Source organism: Salmo trutta, chromosome 28 (assembly GCF_901001165.1).
Source record: "Salmo trutta chromosome 28, fSalTru1.1, whole genome shotgun sequence".
Classification (NCBI taxonomy): Eukaryota; Metazoa; Chordata; class Actinopteri; order Salmoniformes; family Salmonidae; genus Salmo; species Salmo trutta.
Genome location: NC_042984.1, coordinates 5859253 through 5878726, shown reverse-complemented (window position 1 = coordinate 5878726; position 19474 = coordinate 5859253). Strand labels below are relative to the sequence as shown.

General features: G+C 45.3%; 1 protein-coding gene across 2 annotated transcripts in view; it reads left to right on the top strand.

Moving 5' to 3' along the window:
* Positions 1–12014: 12014 nt before the first annotated feature.
* Positions 12015–19474, top strand: part of eno1a (enolase 1a, (alpha)) — a 32619-nt gene continuing 25159 nt past the window's right edge. For both annotated transcript variants that reach the window (XM_029718375.1, XM_029718376.1), the window contains exons 1-2: positions 12015–12122; positions 15368–15462. In XM_029718375.1, coding sequence (XP_029574235.1) covers positions 15378–15462 — 85 coding nt within the window. In that variant the 5' untranslated portion in view covers positions 12015–12122; positions 15368–15377. The remainder of the gene's footprint in view (positions 12123–15367; positions 15463–19474) is intronic.

The window sequence follows — 19474 nt, the reverse complement described above, 5'->3', positions numbered from 1 at the left end:
CTCCAGCGACGCTCCCCAGTCCGGAGCCTCCAGCGACGCTCCCCCGTCCGGAACCTCCTGAGACGGCCTGCAGCCCAGAGTCTTCAGTGACGGTCTGCAGCCCAGAGTCTTCAGCGGCGGTCTGCAGCCCAGAGTCTTCAGCGGCGGTCTGCAGCCCAGAGTCTTCAGCGGCGGTCTGCAGCCCAGAGTCTTCAGCGGCGGTCTGCTGCCCAGAGTCTTCAGCGACGGTCTGCAGCCTAGAGTCTTCAGCGGCGGCCTGCAGCCCAGAGTCTTCAGCGGCGGTCGGCAGTTCAGAGCCTCCGGCGATGATCCACGGTCTGGTTCCTCCGGCGACACAGAAGCGGGGGGATCAGCGGGCGGTGTGGGGGCTACGCCCCGAACCAGAGCCGCCGCCAAGTATAGATGCCCACCCGGACCCTCCCCATAGGTTCAGGTTTGCGGCCGAGAGTCCGCACCTTTGGGGGGGTACTGTCATGCCCTGACCTTAGACGTTTATTTTCCTCTAGTTTGGTTAGGTCAGGGTGTGATGTGGGGTGGGCAATCTAGTTTTTCTATTTCTTTGTTTTGGCTGACTGTGGTTTCCAATCAGAGGCAGCTGTCCTTCATTGTCTCTGATTCGGAAACATACTTAGGCAGCCCTTTTTCCCTCCTTGAGTTGTGGGATCTTGTTTTTGTGTTGTGCCTGTGAGCACACCATTACAGTGAGGGGAAAAAAGTATTTGATCCCCTGCTGATTTTGTACGTTTGCCCACTGACAAAGAAATGATCAGTCTATAATTTTAATGGTAGGTTTATTTGAACAGTGAGAGACAGAATAACAACAAAAAAATCCAGAAAAACTCATGTCAAAAATGTTATAAAATGATTTGCATTTTAATGAGGGAAATAAGTATCACCTCCTTGATTATCTTCCCTACATCTGTCAGTCCCCTTGGCTCTTTTCTCAGGTGTTATTGACTCTGTTATCATGTTTGTGTGTTGTTTGTGTTTCGTGTTTATTGTTTTGTTTATTTATTAAAACACTCAGTCCTTGTACTTGCTTCCCGACTCTCAGCACACTCGTTACATCTGCGGACAATTCCTTTGACCTCATGTCTTGGTTTTTTTCTCTGACATGCACTGTCAACTTTGGGACCTTTATATAGACAGGTGTGTGCCTTTCCAAATCATGTCCATTCAATTGAATTTTGTAGAAGTTGTAGAAACATCTCAAGGATGATCAATGTAAACAGGACGCACCTGATCTCAATTTAGAGTCTCATCGCAAAGGGTCTGAATACTTATGTAAATAAGGTATTCCTTTTTTAAATTTTTTATACATTTGCAAAAAAAAAAAAGTTTTTTCTTTACCATTATTGACTATTCTGTGTAGATTGATGAGGAATATTTTTTTATTTAATCCATTTTAGAATAAGGCTGTAACGTAACAAAATGTGGAAAAAGTGAAGGGGTCTGAATACTTTCCGAATGCACTGTAAATACCCATTAAAATACAAAAATACAGTCATGGGAAGCACAAATAAAACATCACAAATTACCCATAAAAACAGTTACATTCCTCCACAAATAAGTCCCAAATAAATACTTTAAATTGACCGAACGGCACCAGAACATCAAGATAAAATGTATTTTTTAATTTGTTCCAGCAATAAAGTGTATTAAAAAGCAGATTTACCTCACTCGGTGGAGACCCTAGGAACCTCAAGTTGCGGGTTGCGTGCTCATCATTATTTTGTTTATATGTGAACACGAAAAAACAATAAACAAAGAACGACAGTTTTGCAGGCTACACACACAGCAGTGCAAAAACAATCTCCCACAAAGGGACAGGTGGAAAAACAGGCTCCCTAAGTATGACTCTCAATCAGAAACAACGATGTACAGCTGTTCCTGATTGAGAGCCACACCAGGCCAACAAAGTAATACACAACATAGAAACCCTAGAATACAAAACAAGAACATAAACCAAAAACCCCGGAACACATAAATCCACCACCCCTCTACATACACACACACCCCGAACCATATAAAACAAATACCCCTCTACCTAAATACATAGCCCAAACCACATGAAACAAACACCCCCTGCCACGTCTTGACCAAACTATAATAACAAATAACCCCTGTTACTGGTCAGGACGTGACACACAGCCAGATCAACAAGTCGGGGCAATAGCATACATAATATATAATATCATCTGCGTATAGATGAAGTTTACCATTTTTTAACAGATTGACCAGTGGTGTTTAAATTAAAAATCAACCCCTGTGGTATACCTTTATGTACTTCAAGAAATTCAGACTTAACCCCATCCATCACGATGTCCTGAGTTCTGTCACGAAGGTCGTCATGAAACCATGAACAGGCGTCAGAGCTCAGACCTATCGAGGACAACTTATTCAATTAAATAACATGATCAACTGTATCAAAAGCTTTTGACAGGTCCACAAATAAAGCAGCACGTTTCATTTTAGAGTCTAAAGTATCGACAAGATCATTAACAACTAAACTGGTTACTGTAATAATAATATGCCCAGGACTAAACCCTGTGTCCTAAACCCTGTGTCCTAAACCCTGTTTCCTAAACCCTGTGTCCTAAACCCTGTGTCCTAAACCCTGACTGTAGTGGTTGTTACAATAGTACTGGGTCCTAAACCCTGTGTCCTAAACCCTGCGTCCTAAACCCTGACTGTAGTGGTTGTTCTAATAGTGCTGCGTCCTAAACCCTGTGTCCTAAACCCTGTGTCTGTCACGTCCTGACCAGTAAAAGGGGTTATTTGTCATTGTAGTTTGGTCAGGGCGTGGCAGGGGGTGTTTGTTTTGTGTGTTTCGGTGTTTTTGGTTTATGTTCTATATTTTCTATTTCTATGTGTAAATCTAGTTTTCTATTTCTATGTTGTTGGTTTTTTGCAATGACCTCCAATTAGAGGCAGCTGGTTGTCGTTGTCTCTAATTGGAGGCCATATTTAGTTGGGTTTGTTTTCACTTGTGTTTTGTGGGTGGTCATTTTCTGTATAGCCTGGGAGACTTATGGAACTGTTATCGTCATTTGTTTATTTTGTTTTGAGTGTTCTTTAAATAAATTAAGAAGATGAGCACTTTACCCGCTGCGCCTTGGTCCAATCCTTACGACGCCTATGACAGTGTCCTAAACCCTGACTGTAGTGGTTGTTGAAATAGTGCTGTGTCCTAAACCCTGTGTCCTAAACCCTGTGTCCTAAACCCTGACTGTAGTGGTTGTTGTAATAGTGATGTGTCCTAAACCCTGTGTCCTAAACCCTGTGTCCTAAACCCTGTGACCTAAACCCTGACTGTAGTGGTTGTTGAAATAGTGCTGTGTCCTAAACCCTGTGTCCTAAACCCTGACTGCTGTGGTTGTTGTAATAGTGCTGTGTCCTAAACCCTGTGTCCTAAACCCTGTGACCTAAACCCTGTGACCTAAACCCTGTGTCCTAAACCCTGTGTCCTAAACCCTGACTGTAGTGGTTGTTGTAATAGTGCTGTGTCCTAAACCCTGTATCCTAAACCCTGACTGTAGTGGTTGTTGCAATAGTGCTGTGTCCTAAACCCTGTGTCCTAAACCCTGTGTCCTAAACCCTGTGTCCTAAACCCTGTGACCTAAACCCTGTGTCCTAAACCCTGTGTCCTAAACCCTGACTGTAGTGGTTGTTGCAATAGTGCTGTGTCCTAAACCCTGTGTCCTAAACTCTGTGTCCTAAACCCTGTGTCCTAAACCCTGTGACCTAAACCCTGTGTCCTAAACCCTGTGACCTAAACCCTTACTGTAGTGGTTGTTGTAATAGTGCTGTGTCCTAAACCCTGTGTCCTAAACCTTGTGTCCTAAACCCTGTGTCCTAAACCCTGTGTCCTTAACCCTGTGTCCTAAACCCTGTGTCCTAAACCCTGTGTCCTAAACCCTGACTGGTTTACATTCTAAATACATTTCTCAGGTACAAAAAAAAAAGAGCAAAGTTGTACATTTACCCACGATTCAATAATCTTAGCTAGACCAGGAAGCCTTGCAACGGGGTTGATAAGTATTGAGATCACGACATAAGACACATGTTCTTTATTATGCTATCTATCTAAAACACTATAGACATGAGAGGCATGGACTTTATGGCTCATCCACACTCTGACAGGGTAGCTACAGATTACATAACAGCCTTTTTGTTTACAAACCGTAGAAACAGGAAGTGGAGGGACTCTGGTTTAAAGATGAGGTAAAGCTATTACATGGCGCTGTAACTATTTAGGAAGACCATGGACGGGTCCTAGCCAAGCTTACCCGACCGTAGTCACCCAAAACCAGCGAACAATAAAATAGAAATAGAATAGATTAAATTCTTCGTTGTCAACTTCCGTTAGAAACTGACATTGTATTCTGTCTATAGCTGGCCCGGCAGGACCAGTGGGACCTAAAGCTTTAATATGTGTTGCCATAGCGAGAACTTAAATGTTTAACCCCACGGTGGTGTCACTCGACTTGAGATCCTGCTGCTACTATGTTCAACAGCAACGCTTCCCCTCACTTTCACTCTACGACTTGCTATTTTCAATAGCATGGATCTGACAGCAGATGGAGCCGTTGTGGCACCTATTGGTCTCAAAGTCACTGCAGCAAACAGTCAGTCATCAAATCAAATCAAATTTTATTGGTCACATACGCGTGATTAGCAGATGTTATTGCGGGTGTAGCGAAATGCTTGCGCTTCTAGCTCCGACGGTGCAGTAATATCTAACGAGTAATATCTAACAAATTACACGACATATACCCAATACACACAAATCTAAGTAGGAATGAAGTAAGACTATATACATATGGATGAGCGATATCAGAGTGGAACGGACTAAGATACAGTAGAATAGTATAGAATACAGTATATACATATGAGATGAGTAATGCCAGATATATAAACATTATTAAAGTGACTAGTGTTACATTCCTTAAAGTGGCCAGTGATTTCTAGTCTATGCCTCAAGGCAGCAGCCTCTAATGTGCTAGTGATGGCTGTTTAACAGTCTGATGGCCTTGAGATAGAAGCTGTTTTTCAGTCTCTCGGTTCCAGCTTTGATGCACCTGTACTGACCAACGCCTTCTGGATGATAGCGGGGTGAACAGGCAGGAGCTCGGGTGGTTGTTGTCCTTGATGATCTTTTTGGCCTTCCTGTGACATCGGGTGCTGTAGGTGTCCTGGAGGGCAGGTAGTTTGACCCCGGTAATGCGTTGGGCAGACCTCACTACCCTCTGGAGAGCCTTGCAGTTGCGGGCGATGCTGTTGCCGTACCAGGCGGTGCTACAGCCCCGATAGGATCCTTTCAATTGTGCATCTGTAAAAGTTTGTGATGGTTTTAGGTGACAAGACAAATTTCTTTAGCCTCCTGAGGTTGAAGAGGCTCTGTTGTGCCTTCTTCACCACACTGTCTGTGTAAGGGGGTCCATTTCAGCTTGTCAGTGATGTGTACGCCGAAAAACTTAAAACTTTCCACCTTCTCCACCGCGGTCCCGTCAATGTAGATAGGGGGGGTGCTCCCTCTGCTGTTTCCTGAAGTCCACGATCATCTCCTTTGTTTTGTTGACGTTGAGTGAGAGGTTGTTTTCCAGGCACCACACTCCCAGAGCCCTCACCTCCTCCCTGTAGGCCGTCTCCTCATCGTTGGTAATCAAGCCTCATCATGGAGGATGGATGCTCATCATACTCTAGAATGGTCCTTTGGCTCAGGTCTGCCTAGCTGCATGACAGTAGTAGGCTGCATCACAGCACTAGCTCTATCTCAATTCATCTTTCTCAATTCCTCGCACCCTCTCTCCTCGCCTCGTTCACAAAACCCACTGGGGAAGAAGGTCCTGATGGTCGGGACTATGGACCTTGTCCTCCAATACAGATGAGGAGGTGAAGAGATAGGATGAAAGGAATGCTTTAGCATGGCCCCTCCTCTCTAACATGGCCCCTCCTCTCTAACATGGCCCCTCCTCTCTAACATGGCCCTTCCTCTCTAACATGGCCCCTCCTCTCTATCATGGCCCCTCCTCTCTATCATGGCCCCTCCTCTCTAACATGGCCCCTCCTCTCTAACATGGCCCCTCCTCTCTATCATGGCCCTTCCTCTCTAACATGGCCCCTCCTCTCTAACATGGCCCCTCCTCTCTAACATGGCCCCTCCTCTCTAACATGGCCCCTCCTCTCTAACATGGCCCTTCCTCTAACATGGCCCCTCCTCTCTAACATGGCCCTTCCTCTCTAACATGGCCCCGATCTCTTTAACATGGCCCCTCCTCTCTAACATGGCCCCGATCTCTTTAACATGGCCCCTCCTCTCTAACATGGCCCCGATCTCTTTAACATGGCCCTTCCTCTCTAACATGGCCCCTCCTCTCTAACATGGCCCTTCCTCTCTAACATGGCCCCGATCTCGTTAACATGGCGCCTCCTCTCTAACATGGCCCCGATCTCGTTAACATGGCGCCTCCTCTCTAACATGGCCCCGATCTCGTTAACATGGCGCCTCCTCTCTAACATGGCCCCGATCTCTTTAACATGGCCCTTCCTCTCTAACATGGCCCCGATCTCTTTAACATGGCGCCTCCTCTCTAACATGGCCCCGATCTCGTTAACATGGCGCCTCCTCTCTAACATGGCCCCGATCTCTTTAACATGGCCCTTCCTCTCTAACATGGCCCCAATCTCGTTAACATGGCGCCTCCTCTCTAACATGGCCCCGATCTCGTTAACATGGCGACTCCTCTCTAACATGGCCCCGATCTCGTTAACATGGCGCCTCCTCTCTAACATGGCCCCGATCTCGTTAACATGGCGACTCCTCTCTAACATGGCCCCGATCTCGTTAACATGGCGCCTCCTCTCTAACATGGCCCCGATCTCGTTAACATGGCGCCTCCTCTCTAACATGGCCCCGATCTCGTTAACATGGCCCTTCCTCTCTAACATGGCCCCGATCTCGTTAACATGGCGCCTCCTCTCTAACATGGCCCCGATCTCGTTAACATGGCGCCTCCTCTCTAACATGGCCCCGATCTCGTTAACATGGCGCCTCCTCTTTAACATGGCCCCGATCTCTTTAACATGGCGCCTCCTCTCTAACATGGCCCCTCCTCTCTAACATGGCCCCTCCTCTCTAACATGGCGCCTCCTCTCTAACATGGCGCCTCCTCTCTAACATGGCCCTTCCTCTCTAACATGGCGCCTCCTCTCTAACATGGTGCCTCCTCTCTAACATGGCGCCTCCTCTCTAACATGGTCCCTCCTCTCTAACATGGCGCCTCCTCTCTAACATGGCGCCTCCTCTTTAACATGGCCCCGATCTCTTTAACATGGCGCCTCCTCTATAACATGGCCCCTCCTCTCTAACATGGCGCCTCCTCTCTAACATGGCGCCTCCTCTCTAACATGGCCCTTCCTCTCTAACATGGCGCCTCCTCTCTAACATGGCGCCTCCTCTCTAACATGGCGCCTCCTCTCTAACATGGCGCCTCCTCTCTAACATGGCGCCTCCTCTCTAACATGGCGCCTCCTCTCTAACATGGCGCCTCCTCTCTAACATGGCGCCTCCTCTTTAACATGGCGCCTCCTCTCTAACCTTTTTATTTTATTAAACTAGGCAAGTCAGTTAAGAACAAATTCTTATTTATAATGACGGCCTCCTACCGATCCTTGACTTCGGTGATGTAATTTACAAAATAGCCTCCAACACTCTACTAAGCAAATTGGATGTAGTCTATCACAGTGCCATCCGTTTTGTCACCAAAGCCCCATATACTACCCACCACTGCGACCTGTATGCTCTCGTTGGCTGGCCCTCGCTTCATATTCGTCGCCAAACCAACTGGCTTCAGGTCATCTATAAGTCTTTGCTATGTAAAGCCCCACCTTATCTCAGCTCACTGGTCACCATAGCAGCACCCACCCATAGCACGCGCTCCAGCAGGTATATTTCACTGGTCACCCCCAAAGGCAATTCGTCCTTTGGCTGCCTTTCCTTCCAGTTCTCTGCTGCCAATGACTGGAACGAATTGCAAAAATCACTGAAGCTGGAGTCTTATACGTCCCTCACTGACTTTAAGCATGTCAGAGCAGCTAACCGATCATTGCACCTGTACACAGCCCATCTGTAAATAGCCCATCCAACTACCTCATCCCCATATTGTTATTTATTTTTTGCTTCTTTGCACCCCAGTATCTCTACTTGCACATTCATCTTCTGCGCATCAATCACTCCAGTGTTTAATTGCTAAATTGTAATTATTTTGCCACTATGGCCTATTTATTGCCTTACCTCCCTAATCTTACTACATTTGCACACACTGTAAATATACTTTTCTATTGTGTTATTGACTGTATGTTTGTTTATTCCACGTGTAACTCTGTGTTGTTTGTGTCGCACTGCTTTGCTGTATCTTGGCCATGTCGCAGTTGTCAATGAGAACTTGTTCTCAACTGGCCTACCTGGTTAAATAACCCTTCCTCTCTAACATGGCCCCTCCTCTCTAACATGGCCCCTCCTCTCTAACATGGCCCCTCCTCTCTAACATGGCCCCTCCTCTCTAACATGGCCCCGATCTTGTTAACATGGCGCCTCCTCTTTAACATGGCCCCGATCTCTTTAACATGGCGCCTCCTCTCTAACATGGCCCCTCCTCTCTAACATGGCCCCTCCTCTCTAACATGGCGCCTCCTCTCTAACATGGCGCCTCCTCTCTAACATGGCCCTTCCTCTCTAACATGGCGCCTCCTCTCTAACATGGCGCCTCCTCTCTAACATGGCGCCTCCTCTCTAACATGGCGCCTCCTCTCTAACATGGTGCCTCCTCTCTAACATGGCGCCTCCTCTTTAACATGGCCCCGATCTCTTTAACATGGCGCCTCCTCTCTAACATGGCGCCTCCTCTCTAACATGGCGCCTCCTCTCTAACATGGCCCTTCCTCTCTAACATGGCGCCTCCTCTCTAACATGGCGCCTCCTCTCTAACATGGCTCTCCTCTCTAACATGGCGCCTCCTCTCTAACATGGCCCTTCCTCTCTAACATGGCGCCTCCTCTCTAACATGGCGCCTCCTCTCTAACATGGCTCTCCTCTCTAACATGGCGCCTCCTCTCTAACATGGCGCCTCCTCTCTAACATGGCGCCTCCTCTCTAACATGGCGCCTCCTCTCTAACATGGCGCCTCCTCTCTAACATGGCGCCTCCTCTCTAACATGGCGCCTCCTCTCTAACATGGCGCCTCCTCTTTAACATGGCGCCTCCTCTCTAACCTTTTTATTTTATTAAACTAGGCAAGTCAGTTAAGAACAAATTCTTATTTATAATGACGGCCTCCTACCGATCCTTGACTTCGGTGATGTAATTTACAAAATAGCCTCCAACACTCTACTAAGCAAATTGGATGTAGTCTATCACAGTGCCATCCGTTTTGTCACCAAAGCCCCATATACTACCCACCACTGCGACCTGTATGCTCTCGTTGGCTGGCCCTCGCTTCATATTCGTCGCCAAACCAACTGGCTTCAGGTCATCTATAAGTCTTTGCTATGTAAAGCCCCACCTTATCTCAGCTCACTGGTCACCATAGCAGCACCCACCCATAGCACGCGCTCCAGCAGGTATATTTCACTGGTCACCCCCAAAGGCAATTCGTCCTTTGGCTGCCTTTCCTTCCAGTTCTCTGCTGCCAATGACTGGAACGAATTGCAAAAATCACTGAAGCTGGAGTCTTATACGTCCCTCACTGACTTTAAGCATGTCAGAGCAGCTAACCGATCATTGCACCTGTACACAGCCCATCTGTAAATAGCCCATCCAACTACCTCATCCCCATATTGTTATTTATTTTTTGCTTCTTTGCACCCCAGTATCGCTACTTGCACATTCATCTTCTGCGCATCCATCACTCCAGTGTTTAATTGCTAAATTGTAATTATTTCGCCACTATGGCCTATTTATTGCCTTACCTCCCTAATCTTACTACATTTGCACACACTGTAAATATACTTTTCTATTGTGTTATTGACTGTATGTTTGTTTATTCCACGTGTAACTCTGTGTTGTTTGTGTCGCACTGCTTTGCTGTATCTTGGCCATGTCGCAGTTGTCAATGAGAACTTGTTCTCAACTGGCCTACCTGGTTAAATAACCCTTCCTCTCTAACATGGCCCCTCCTCTCTAACATGGCCCCTCCTCTCTAACATGGCCCCTCCTCTCTAACATGGCCCCTACTCTCTATCATGGCCCCTCCTCTCTAACATGACCCCTCCTCTCTAACATGGCCCCTCCTCTCTAACATGGCCCCATCTCTCTAACATGGCCCCTCCTCTCTAACATGGCCCCTCCTCTCTAACATGGCCCCTACTCTCTATCATGGCCCCTCCTCTCTAACATGGCCCCATCTCTCTAACATGGCCCCTACTCTCTATCATGGCCCCTCCTCTCTAACATGACCCCTCCTCTCTAACATGGCCCCTCCTCTCTAACATGACCCCTCCTCTCTAACATGGCCCCATCTCTCTAACATGGCCCCTACTCTCTATCATGGCCCCTCCTCTCTAACATGACCCCTCCTCTCTAACATGGCCCCTCCTCTCTAACATGACCCCTCCTCTCTAACATGGCCCCATCACTCTAACATGGCCCCTACTCTCTATCATGGCCCCTCCTCTCTAACATGACCCCTCCTCTCTAACATGGCCCCTCCTCTCTAACATGGCCCCTCCTCTCTAACATGGCCCCTCCTCTCTAACATGGCCCCTCCTCTAACATGGCCCCTATCATCAGTCAAGATGAAACACTGCCAGCGAAACGCCCACTCCATGCACCAGAGAGCAATTTAGTCAGAGTTGGTTTGATTTTGTGTGTGATTCATTTAGCACAAGATGATTCATTCTCCAGGATATTCCTTTTTAGAAATGGAGGGCCGATCTCTAAATTGTTACTATAGGCCACTTGCTGGATGATATTTGAATTGGTACATCATGCATGGACAAGACCAGATAATACTTTGCATGGGAAAGTATAATTAAAAAAATGTAGGCTATTCCGGAACATTTTCAACAGTGTGACACATTTATGGGATTGGAGTGCACCAGTGGTGGTTCTAGACCATTTCAACTGGGGGGGCCAAGCTGGGGCCAGTTGTACTGTTAGAGGGGCCAGTTACATTAGACGTTATTGTTGTCATATCGTTTTCTTCACTGCATTGGCAGGCAAAAGACCATGTTCATAATCATTAGTGTTCCGCGTTGCCACTGTCTAATAAAGGATGTAAAAAAAAAAGAACGATAGCAAAACTTAGTTATGTAAAAATGATTTCATACTCCACATTTAGGGGGGCCACAAGGGGGTCCAAAATTGTTGTCACAGGGGCACTGCGAGCTGAGTGAGCTGAGATAAGGCGGGGCTTTACCTAGCAACCCAGAATCGCCCCTGGGTTGCTAGGTAAACTCCTTTGGAATGAATGGCTTTACATGGTAGAACCTGGGGTGTAAATAAGGGAAGTGGTACTAGATTCAATAACCTGTTACATAATACATAAATAAAGCAGGCCTGCTATTCAACCCAACCCAGGAAAACAAATGTGCAACCCTTACAGAGTTTGAGACATAAAGACACTGAAACATGAGATGCAAGCTGGGGATGTGACAAAAAAAAAAAAACCTGATGTCGCAGAGGAGACCAGCAGCTGATATTCTGCACGTACTCAACTCTGCGTCAGTTTCCTGCATCGTTACGTCACCCTCTCCGTTCCCACTCATGTTGGATCAATTCAACAATTTGTAGCCTATTACATTTCTGCTGCATTTATTTGTTTTAATTTTTTGGCATGATATCCCTTACGTTTTGGGGGGTGACGCTAAGGTTTAAAAGACACCACATCATTTTTTTGTATTTCTTCCTAGGCTTGGTCGTAGTCGTGATTCCGCTGAAGAACGTGCAGTATGTCTCGCACTCTCATGCCGCGTGAGTCCATCCTAGCCAATCAGATAGCGAGGTGGAAATACACTTCCTGGATTCTGTCCACTTATCAGCACCGTGGACTGTCACGAGCGCCTTCTCTATCGACTGAACGAGAGAGAACACGACCCTTTGCACACGGTTAGGCCTGATAAAGGTAAGACGAATACGTCTATTGTAGTTATTATTTTAAGGAATTAGTTTGACTTAGTTATGACTATAATTCTTTCTTGTCTCAAATTTGATTAAATATCCGCTACTTTTATACTATTTGTCTGATGACATTGTAGATGACTTGTCCTCTTCATCATCATCATCACCGAAAATGCCGAGTTCTCTCAGTGGTGTAAATCTTTGGTCTTTTATATTTTCATTTTAGAGCTTTCAGTTTTTTGGAAATGCTATTCATGACATGATGTTGCCTGGCCATGTCTTGAAGCTTGGTAACTTAGCTAGTCTATTTTAAACCCCCCGGCCAGCTGGCGAGATGTTACTCATTTAGATACAGCAGTGAGTCTGGGGGAGAGGAAAGGGCGTCAAGTTGCAATCACATAGTTAGCTAACAGTGTTTTCTCACTACTGAAATACTCTGCCACACCTTTCTGTAACATTTTAATAGATGAAGACAGTTCACTATTGTTGCTGGTGTGCAGTGTGGCCAAGTTAGTTACTAGATGTGGGAGGGTGTCGCTACAGAATGTAGCAATCTGTTGCTGATACAATGTAGCCAACTGTGGTTATTTAGTGGTTCTCTTTCAGAGGATGTTGAGAAATCAATGCTACTATGTTTCCATTTGCACATCGACAATGGAATAGACATAGTGCACGCTTACTAAGATAAATATTTAAATAAATAGTTTCATTTACAATCTTTATTGATTTTATTTAACCTTTATTTAACTGGGCAAGTCAAATTATTTTTTACATTGACGGCCTACCCCGGCCAAACCCGGACGACGCTGGGCCAATTGTACGCCACCCTATGGGACTACCAATCACAGCCGGTTGTGATACAGCCTGGAATCGAACCAGGGTCTGTAGTGACGCCTCTAGCACTGAGATGTGGTGCCTTAGACCGCTGCGCCACTCGGGAGCCCAGTCTGTTAGAGATAATTTAACTTCCTTGTCCTACCCACTCAGAGATAATGAAAAACAGGTGAAGGCAAGAAGCTGAATTTAATCCTGGAATGTCAAGTCTCTTTTATAATTTATTTCATTGTGAGGAAGCCATTTAGGAGCCTATCAGACAAGGCAGACGGAAAAACCATAATGTATTATAGCTACATGTTATAACTAATGTGTTATAGCTACATGTTATAACTAATGTGTTATAGCTACATGTTATAACTTATGGGTTATAGCTACATGTTATAACTAATGGGTTATATCTACATGTTAGAACTAATGTGTTATAGCTACATGTTATAACTAATGTGTTATAGCTACATGTTAGAACTAATGTGTTATAGCTACATGTTATAACTAATGTGTTATAGCTACATGTTATCACTAATGTGTTATAGCTACATGTTATAACTAATGTGTTATAGCTACATGTTATAACTAATGGGTTATAGCTACATGTTAGAACTAATGTGTTATAGCTACATGTTAGAACTAATGTGTTATAGCTACATGTTAGAACTAATGTGTTATAGCTACATGTTAGAACTAATGTGTTATAGCTACATGTTAGAACTAATGTGTTATAGCTACATGTTAGAACTAATGTGTTATAGCTACATGTTAGAACTAATGTGTTATAGCTACATGTTAGAACTAATATGTTTATAGCTGTTATTACTACCTACAGGATTATGTTTTGTTTCCTTAAATGCCAGGTGACTTTAGGTGCTGTGTGGTCCGACTGTAGGCTAAACATTACTGTGAGTGTTATAGAGAGCAGAGTCGTGTCTCTGTATATATGCGTCTGTTAATGCGGGCTGACAGTTGCCCCTCTGCCCTCCCTTTCTGTCGTTTGTAGCCAGTGGCAAGTTTCCACACTATGGACATTTAAGGCCAGAGTATTTTCCATTGGTCCAACAGGGGTTCGTTGGTGGAGTGTCTGCCTGTCGGGCTTTAGTGGCTGGGGCTGGAACATGGGGTTCATTCATACATTTATAACAGTGGGGGTAGATGAACTGAATGTCAAGGCAAATACAGATAAAAACAGATCTATACGCTATGTTCTGTATTGAGGGACATAGTCCAGTCACTCTAGTGCAGGGTTCATCGACTAAATTCAGCCGCGGGCCGATTTTTCTTGAGTGGATGGTCAGTGGGCCGGAACATAATTACAAATCATTTGTAGACTGCAAATTGACCGCAAGAAGCCCAAACAGATATAATATTTGATCATTTCAAACCTTGTTTACATTTGTATACTATCACGTGTCTTTCTATTATGCGTGGGAATACTTGGGAACAAATGTCCAAAATTAAAATCACTTGGGAGCTGATTTCCTGGTGTTTTTATAGTCTTTTATGTCCAAGAATGAAAATTCGGAAATATTTGCGGCAGCTAAGTAAAACCACATCGCAGGCCAAATTCGTCCCCCTGGCCGCTAGGTTGGGGAACCCTGCTCTAGGGGCAACCAGGGCATTGGCTGTGTTCCAAATGGTGCCCCATTCCCTATATCCGGCCTGTTGTCCGGACCTCTGGCAGTCTCTATGGGGGTGCCACAGGGTTCAATTCTCAGGCCGACTCTTCTCTGTATACATCAATGATGTTGCTCTTGCTGCTGGTGATATATATATATATATATATATATATATATATATATATATATATATATATATATATATATATAACTGGTTTGTATATGTGGGGCTTTAGCTGAGATTGTTCTTTACAGAGTCAAGTATATTTATCCAGGCCTCAATTGTTCGTTGACTAGCACCATTTTGTTTCACTGTTGATAATTCTGATGTTATAACTTCTAATAGTAAGAGGGTGGGAGAGAGGAGAGAAAATAAGAAAGAGGATGTTCTAAGATGGCAGCCACCTCACTCTATCACTCTCTCCCACCCTCTTTCTCTCCTCTCTCTCCACCCTCTTTCTCTCCTCTCTCTCCACCCTCTTTCTCTCCTCTCTCTCCACCCTCTTTCTCTCCTCTCTCTCCACCCTCTTTCTCTCCTCTCTCTCCACCCTCTTTCTCTCCTCTCTCTCCACCCTCTTTCTCTCCTCTTTCTCTCCTCTCTCTCCACCCTCTTTCTCTCCTCTTTCTCTCCTCTTTCTCTCCTCTTTCTCCACCCTCTTTCTCTCCTCTTTCTCTCCTCTTTCTCTCCTCTTTCTCCACCGTCTTTCTCTCCTCTTTCTCCACCCTCTTTCTCTCCTCTTTCTCCACCGTCTTTCTCTCCTCTCTCCCACCCTCTTTCTCTCCTCTCCTCTCTCCTGTGTAGTTCCAGAACCATGTCCATCCTGAAGATTCATGCTCGTGAGATTTTCGACTCCCGTGGAAACCCCACCGTGGAGGTCGACCTGTACACCAAGAAAGGTAAGAGATTATACTGGAGCAGGACTATCTGTAAATGTTGTTCTCTCAAGGGTTTGTGTTTGACTTTGGTTGCATGCCTTGCAGACGCTGCTTTTGCCCAAATCATTTTTGTGACTTTTATTTTCCATTATTAAGTCATGTGGCGTGAGTGTTGTCCATACCACAGTTCTCTCTAATGGGGCAGTTTGAACAGTTTGAGCAACATTTCATGAAAGCACGTTATCTTGGATATATTTAGCAACACACTACTAAGCAGAACTGTCTGTACTGTGTCAGATTTAATTATTTAGTTTAGTTTAATGGTTTCATGAATTGATCACTTTAGAGTGATGAATACATTTTAAAGTGGGGGAACAGTCCGTCAGCTTACGGTGAATTAAACCTAGCGGAGGTAAGTGCCCCATGAGCTAATGAATCAACCATGTAATGTCCCTAGCAGTCCCTGATCAAGTACTCTGATAAAGTGCTCTGATTTAGTGCTCTGATAAAGTACTCTGATAAAGTACTCTGATAAAGTACTCTGAGAAAGTGCTCTGATAAAGTGTTCTGATAAAGTGCCAACTCACTGTGATACTGCTCATTGTGTCGAGCAGGGGAGGGCGGAAGTGGAGGAGGAGGAGGATATCATTGTTTCCTTGGCCCACTCTTTAACGTTCATGTTGTTTATACAGTGCATTCAGAAAGTTTTAGGACCCCTTGACTTTTTCCACATTTTGTTACGTTACAGCCTTATTCTAATTGTTTTTTCAATCGTTTTTTCCCCCTCAACAATCTACACACAATACCCCATAATGACAAAGCAAAAACAGATTTTTTGAAATGTTTGCAAAAAGCGATTACAGCCTTGAGTCTTCTTGGTTATGACACTACAAGCTTGGCATACCTGTATTTGGGGAGTTTCTCCCATTCTTCTCTGCAGATCCTCTCAAGCTCTGTCAGGTTGGATGGGGAGCATCGCTGCACAGCTATTTTCAGGTCTCCAGAGATGTTCGATCGGGTTCAAGTCCGGGCTCTGGCTGGGCCACTGAAGGACATTCAGAGACTTGTCCTGAAGCCTCTCCTGTGTTGTCTTGGCTGTGTGCTTTGGGTTGTTGTCCTGTTGGAAGGTGAACCTTCGCCCCAGTCTGAGGTCCTGAGTGCTCTGGAGCAGGTTTTCATCAAGGATCTCTCTGTACCTTGCTCCGTTCATCTTTCCCTCGATCCTGACTAGCTTTTCAGTCCCTGCCACTGAAAAACATCTCCACAGCATGATGCTGCCACCACCATGCTTCACCGAAGGGATGGTGCCAGGTTTCCTCCAGACGTGATTCTTGGCAATCAGGCCAAAGAGTTCAATCTTGGTTTCATCAGACCAGAGAATCTTGTTTCTCATGGTCTGAGAGTCTTTAGGTGCCTTTTGGCAAACTCCAAGTGGGCTGTCATGTGCCTTATACTGAGGAGTGTCTTCCATCTGACCACTCTACCATAAACGCCTGATTGGTGGAGTGCTGCAGAGATGGTTGTCCTTCTGGAAGGTTCTCCCATCTCCACAGAGGAACTCTGGAGTTCTGTCAGAGGGACCTCCCTGACCAAGGCCCTTCTCCCACCAATCGCTGCCAAAGGTGCTTCAACAAAGTACTGAGTAAAGGGTCTGAATACTTATGTAAATGTGATTATTTCAGTTTTGTCATTATGGGGTATTGTGTGTAGATTGATGAGGACAATTTTTTTTATTTAATCCATTTTAGAATAAGGTTGTAACGTAATAAGGTTGTAGTACTTTCTAAATGTACTGTATCGCCATGAATTTAAAGTATACAATTATTTCTTAGATCTTGGAATTGGAAGAAGTAACATTCATTCCGGAACATTCCACATTATAAGTGATGGAAAGGTCAACACCTGCTTTGGTTAACAATAGCTTGTTGTTGACAAGACATGTCCTGCCTTATTGGAATTAAGTGGACTGCAATGCAGAGGTTCCAATATGTTCATAATAGCTCTGCTATGTTAATCAATAGCGTTAAGCAATAGCTTTAATCAATAGCTTTAATCAATAGCTTTAATCAATAGCTTTAATCAATAGTGTTAATCAATAGCGTTAATCAATAGCGTTAATCAATAGCGTTAATCAATAGCGTTAATCAATAGCTTTAATCAATAGCGTTAATCAATAGTTTTAATCAATAGGTATTTTCGGTATTCCAGCACTTGGCCTGTCTGTTTCTCTGTGTTCCCAAATGTTAATTCAAATCAATTCAATTCAGAAATACAACAATTAACAAGACATGACATAACACCAATAGTTTTAGCTCCATGCTAGTCCCTTTCCAACTGGCAGAGTGAGTTAGCTCCAGGCTAGTCCCTCTCCAACTGGCAGAGTGAGTTAGCTCCAGGCTAGTCCCTCTCCAACTGGCAGAGTGAGTTAGCTCCAGGCTAGTCCCTTTCCAACTGGCAGAGTGAGTTAGCTCCAGGCTAGTCCCTCTCCAACTGGCAGAGTGAGTGAGTTAGCTCCAGGCTAGTCCCTCTCCTACTGGCAGAGTGAGTTAGCTCCAGGCTAGTCCCTCTCCCACTGGCAGAGTGAGTTAGCTCCAGGCTAGTCCCTCTCCAACTGGCAGAGTGAGTTAGCTCCAGGCTAGTCCCTCTCCTACTGGCAGAGTGAGTTAGCTCCAGGCTAGTCCCTTTTTAACTGGCAGAGTGAGTTAGCTCCAGGCTAGTCCCTCTCCCACTGGCAGAGTGAGTTAGCTCCATGCTAGTCCCTTTCCAACTGGCAGAGTGAGTTAGCTCCAGGCTAGTCCCTTTTTAACTGGCAGAGTGAGTTAGCTCCAGGCTAGTCCCTCTCCCACTGGCAGAGTGAGTTAGCTCCAGGCTAGTCCCTTTCCCACTGGCAGAGTGAGTTAGCTCCATGCTAGTCCCTCTCCAACTGGCAGAGTGAGTTAGCTCCAGGCTAGTCCCTTTCCCACTGGCAGAGTGAGTTAGCTCCATGCTAGTCCCTCTCCCACTGGCAGAGTGAGTTAGCTCCAGGCTAGTCCCTTTCCCACTGGCAGAGTGAGTTAGCTCCATGCTAGTCCCTCTCCAACTGGTAGAGTGAGTTAGCTCCAGGCTAGTCCCTTTCCAACTGGCAGAGTGAGTTAGCTCCAGGCTGGCAGAGTGAGTTAGCTCCAGGCTGGCAGAGTGAGTTAGCTCCAGGCTGGCAGAGTGAGTTAGCTCCATGGTAAGGGTAGCCTACTGTACATCCTACAACCTACTAGAGAGAGCCAGCAGATCAGATTGTTTTGGGGGAGTGAAAATACCTACTGTCTGTAATGGTACACTGCTTGGACAGCTCTACTGTGTTACTGTAATGGTTCACTGCTTGGACAGCTCTACTGTGTTACTGTAATGGTTCACTGCTTGGACAGCTCTACTGTGTTACTGTAATGGTACACTGCTTGGACAGCTCTACTATGTTACTGTAATGGTTCACTGCTTGGACAGCTCTACTGTGTTACTGTAATGGTTCACTGCTTGGACAGCTCTACTGTGTTACTGTAATTGTTCACTGCTTGGACAGCTCTACTGTGTTACTGTAATGGTTCACTGCTTGGACAGCTCTACTGTGTTACTGTAATGGATCACTGCTTGGACAGCTCTACTGTGTTACTGTAATGGTTCACTGCTTGGACAGCTCTACTGTGTTACTGTAATGGTTCACTGCTTGGACAGCTCTACTGTGTTACTGTAATTGTTCACTGCTTGGACAGCTCTACTGTGTTACTGTAATGGTTCACTGCTTGGACAGCTCTACTGTGTTACTGTAATGGTACACTGCTTGGACAGCTCTACTGTGTTACTGTAATGGTTCACTGCTTGGACAGCTCTACTGTGTTACTGTAATGGATCACTGCTTGGACAGCTCTACTGTGTTACTCTAATGGTTCACTGCTTGGACAGCTCTACTGTGTTACTGTAATGGTTCACTGCTTGGACAGCTCTACTGTGTTACTGTAATTGTTCACTGCTTGGACAGCTCTACTGTGTTACTGTAATGGTT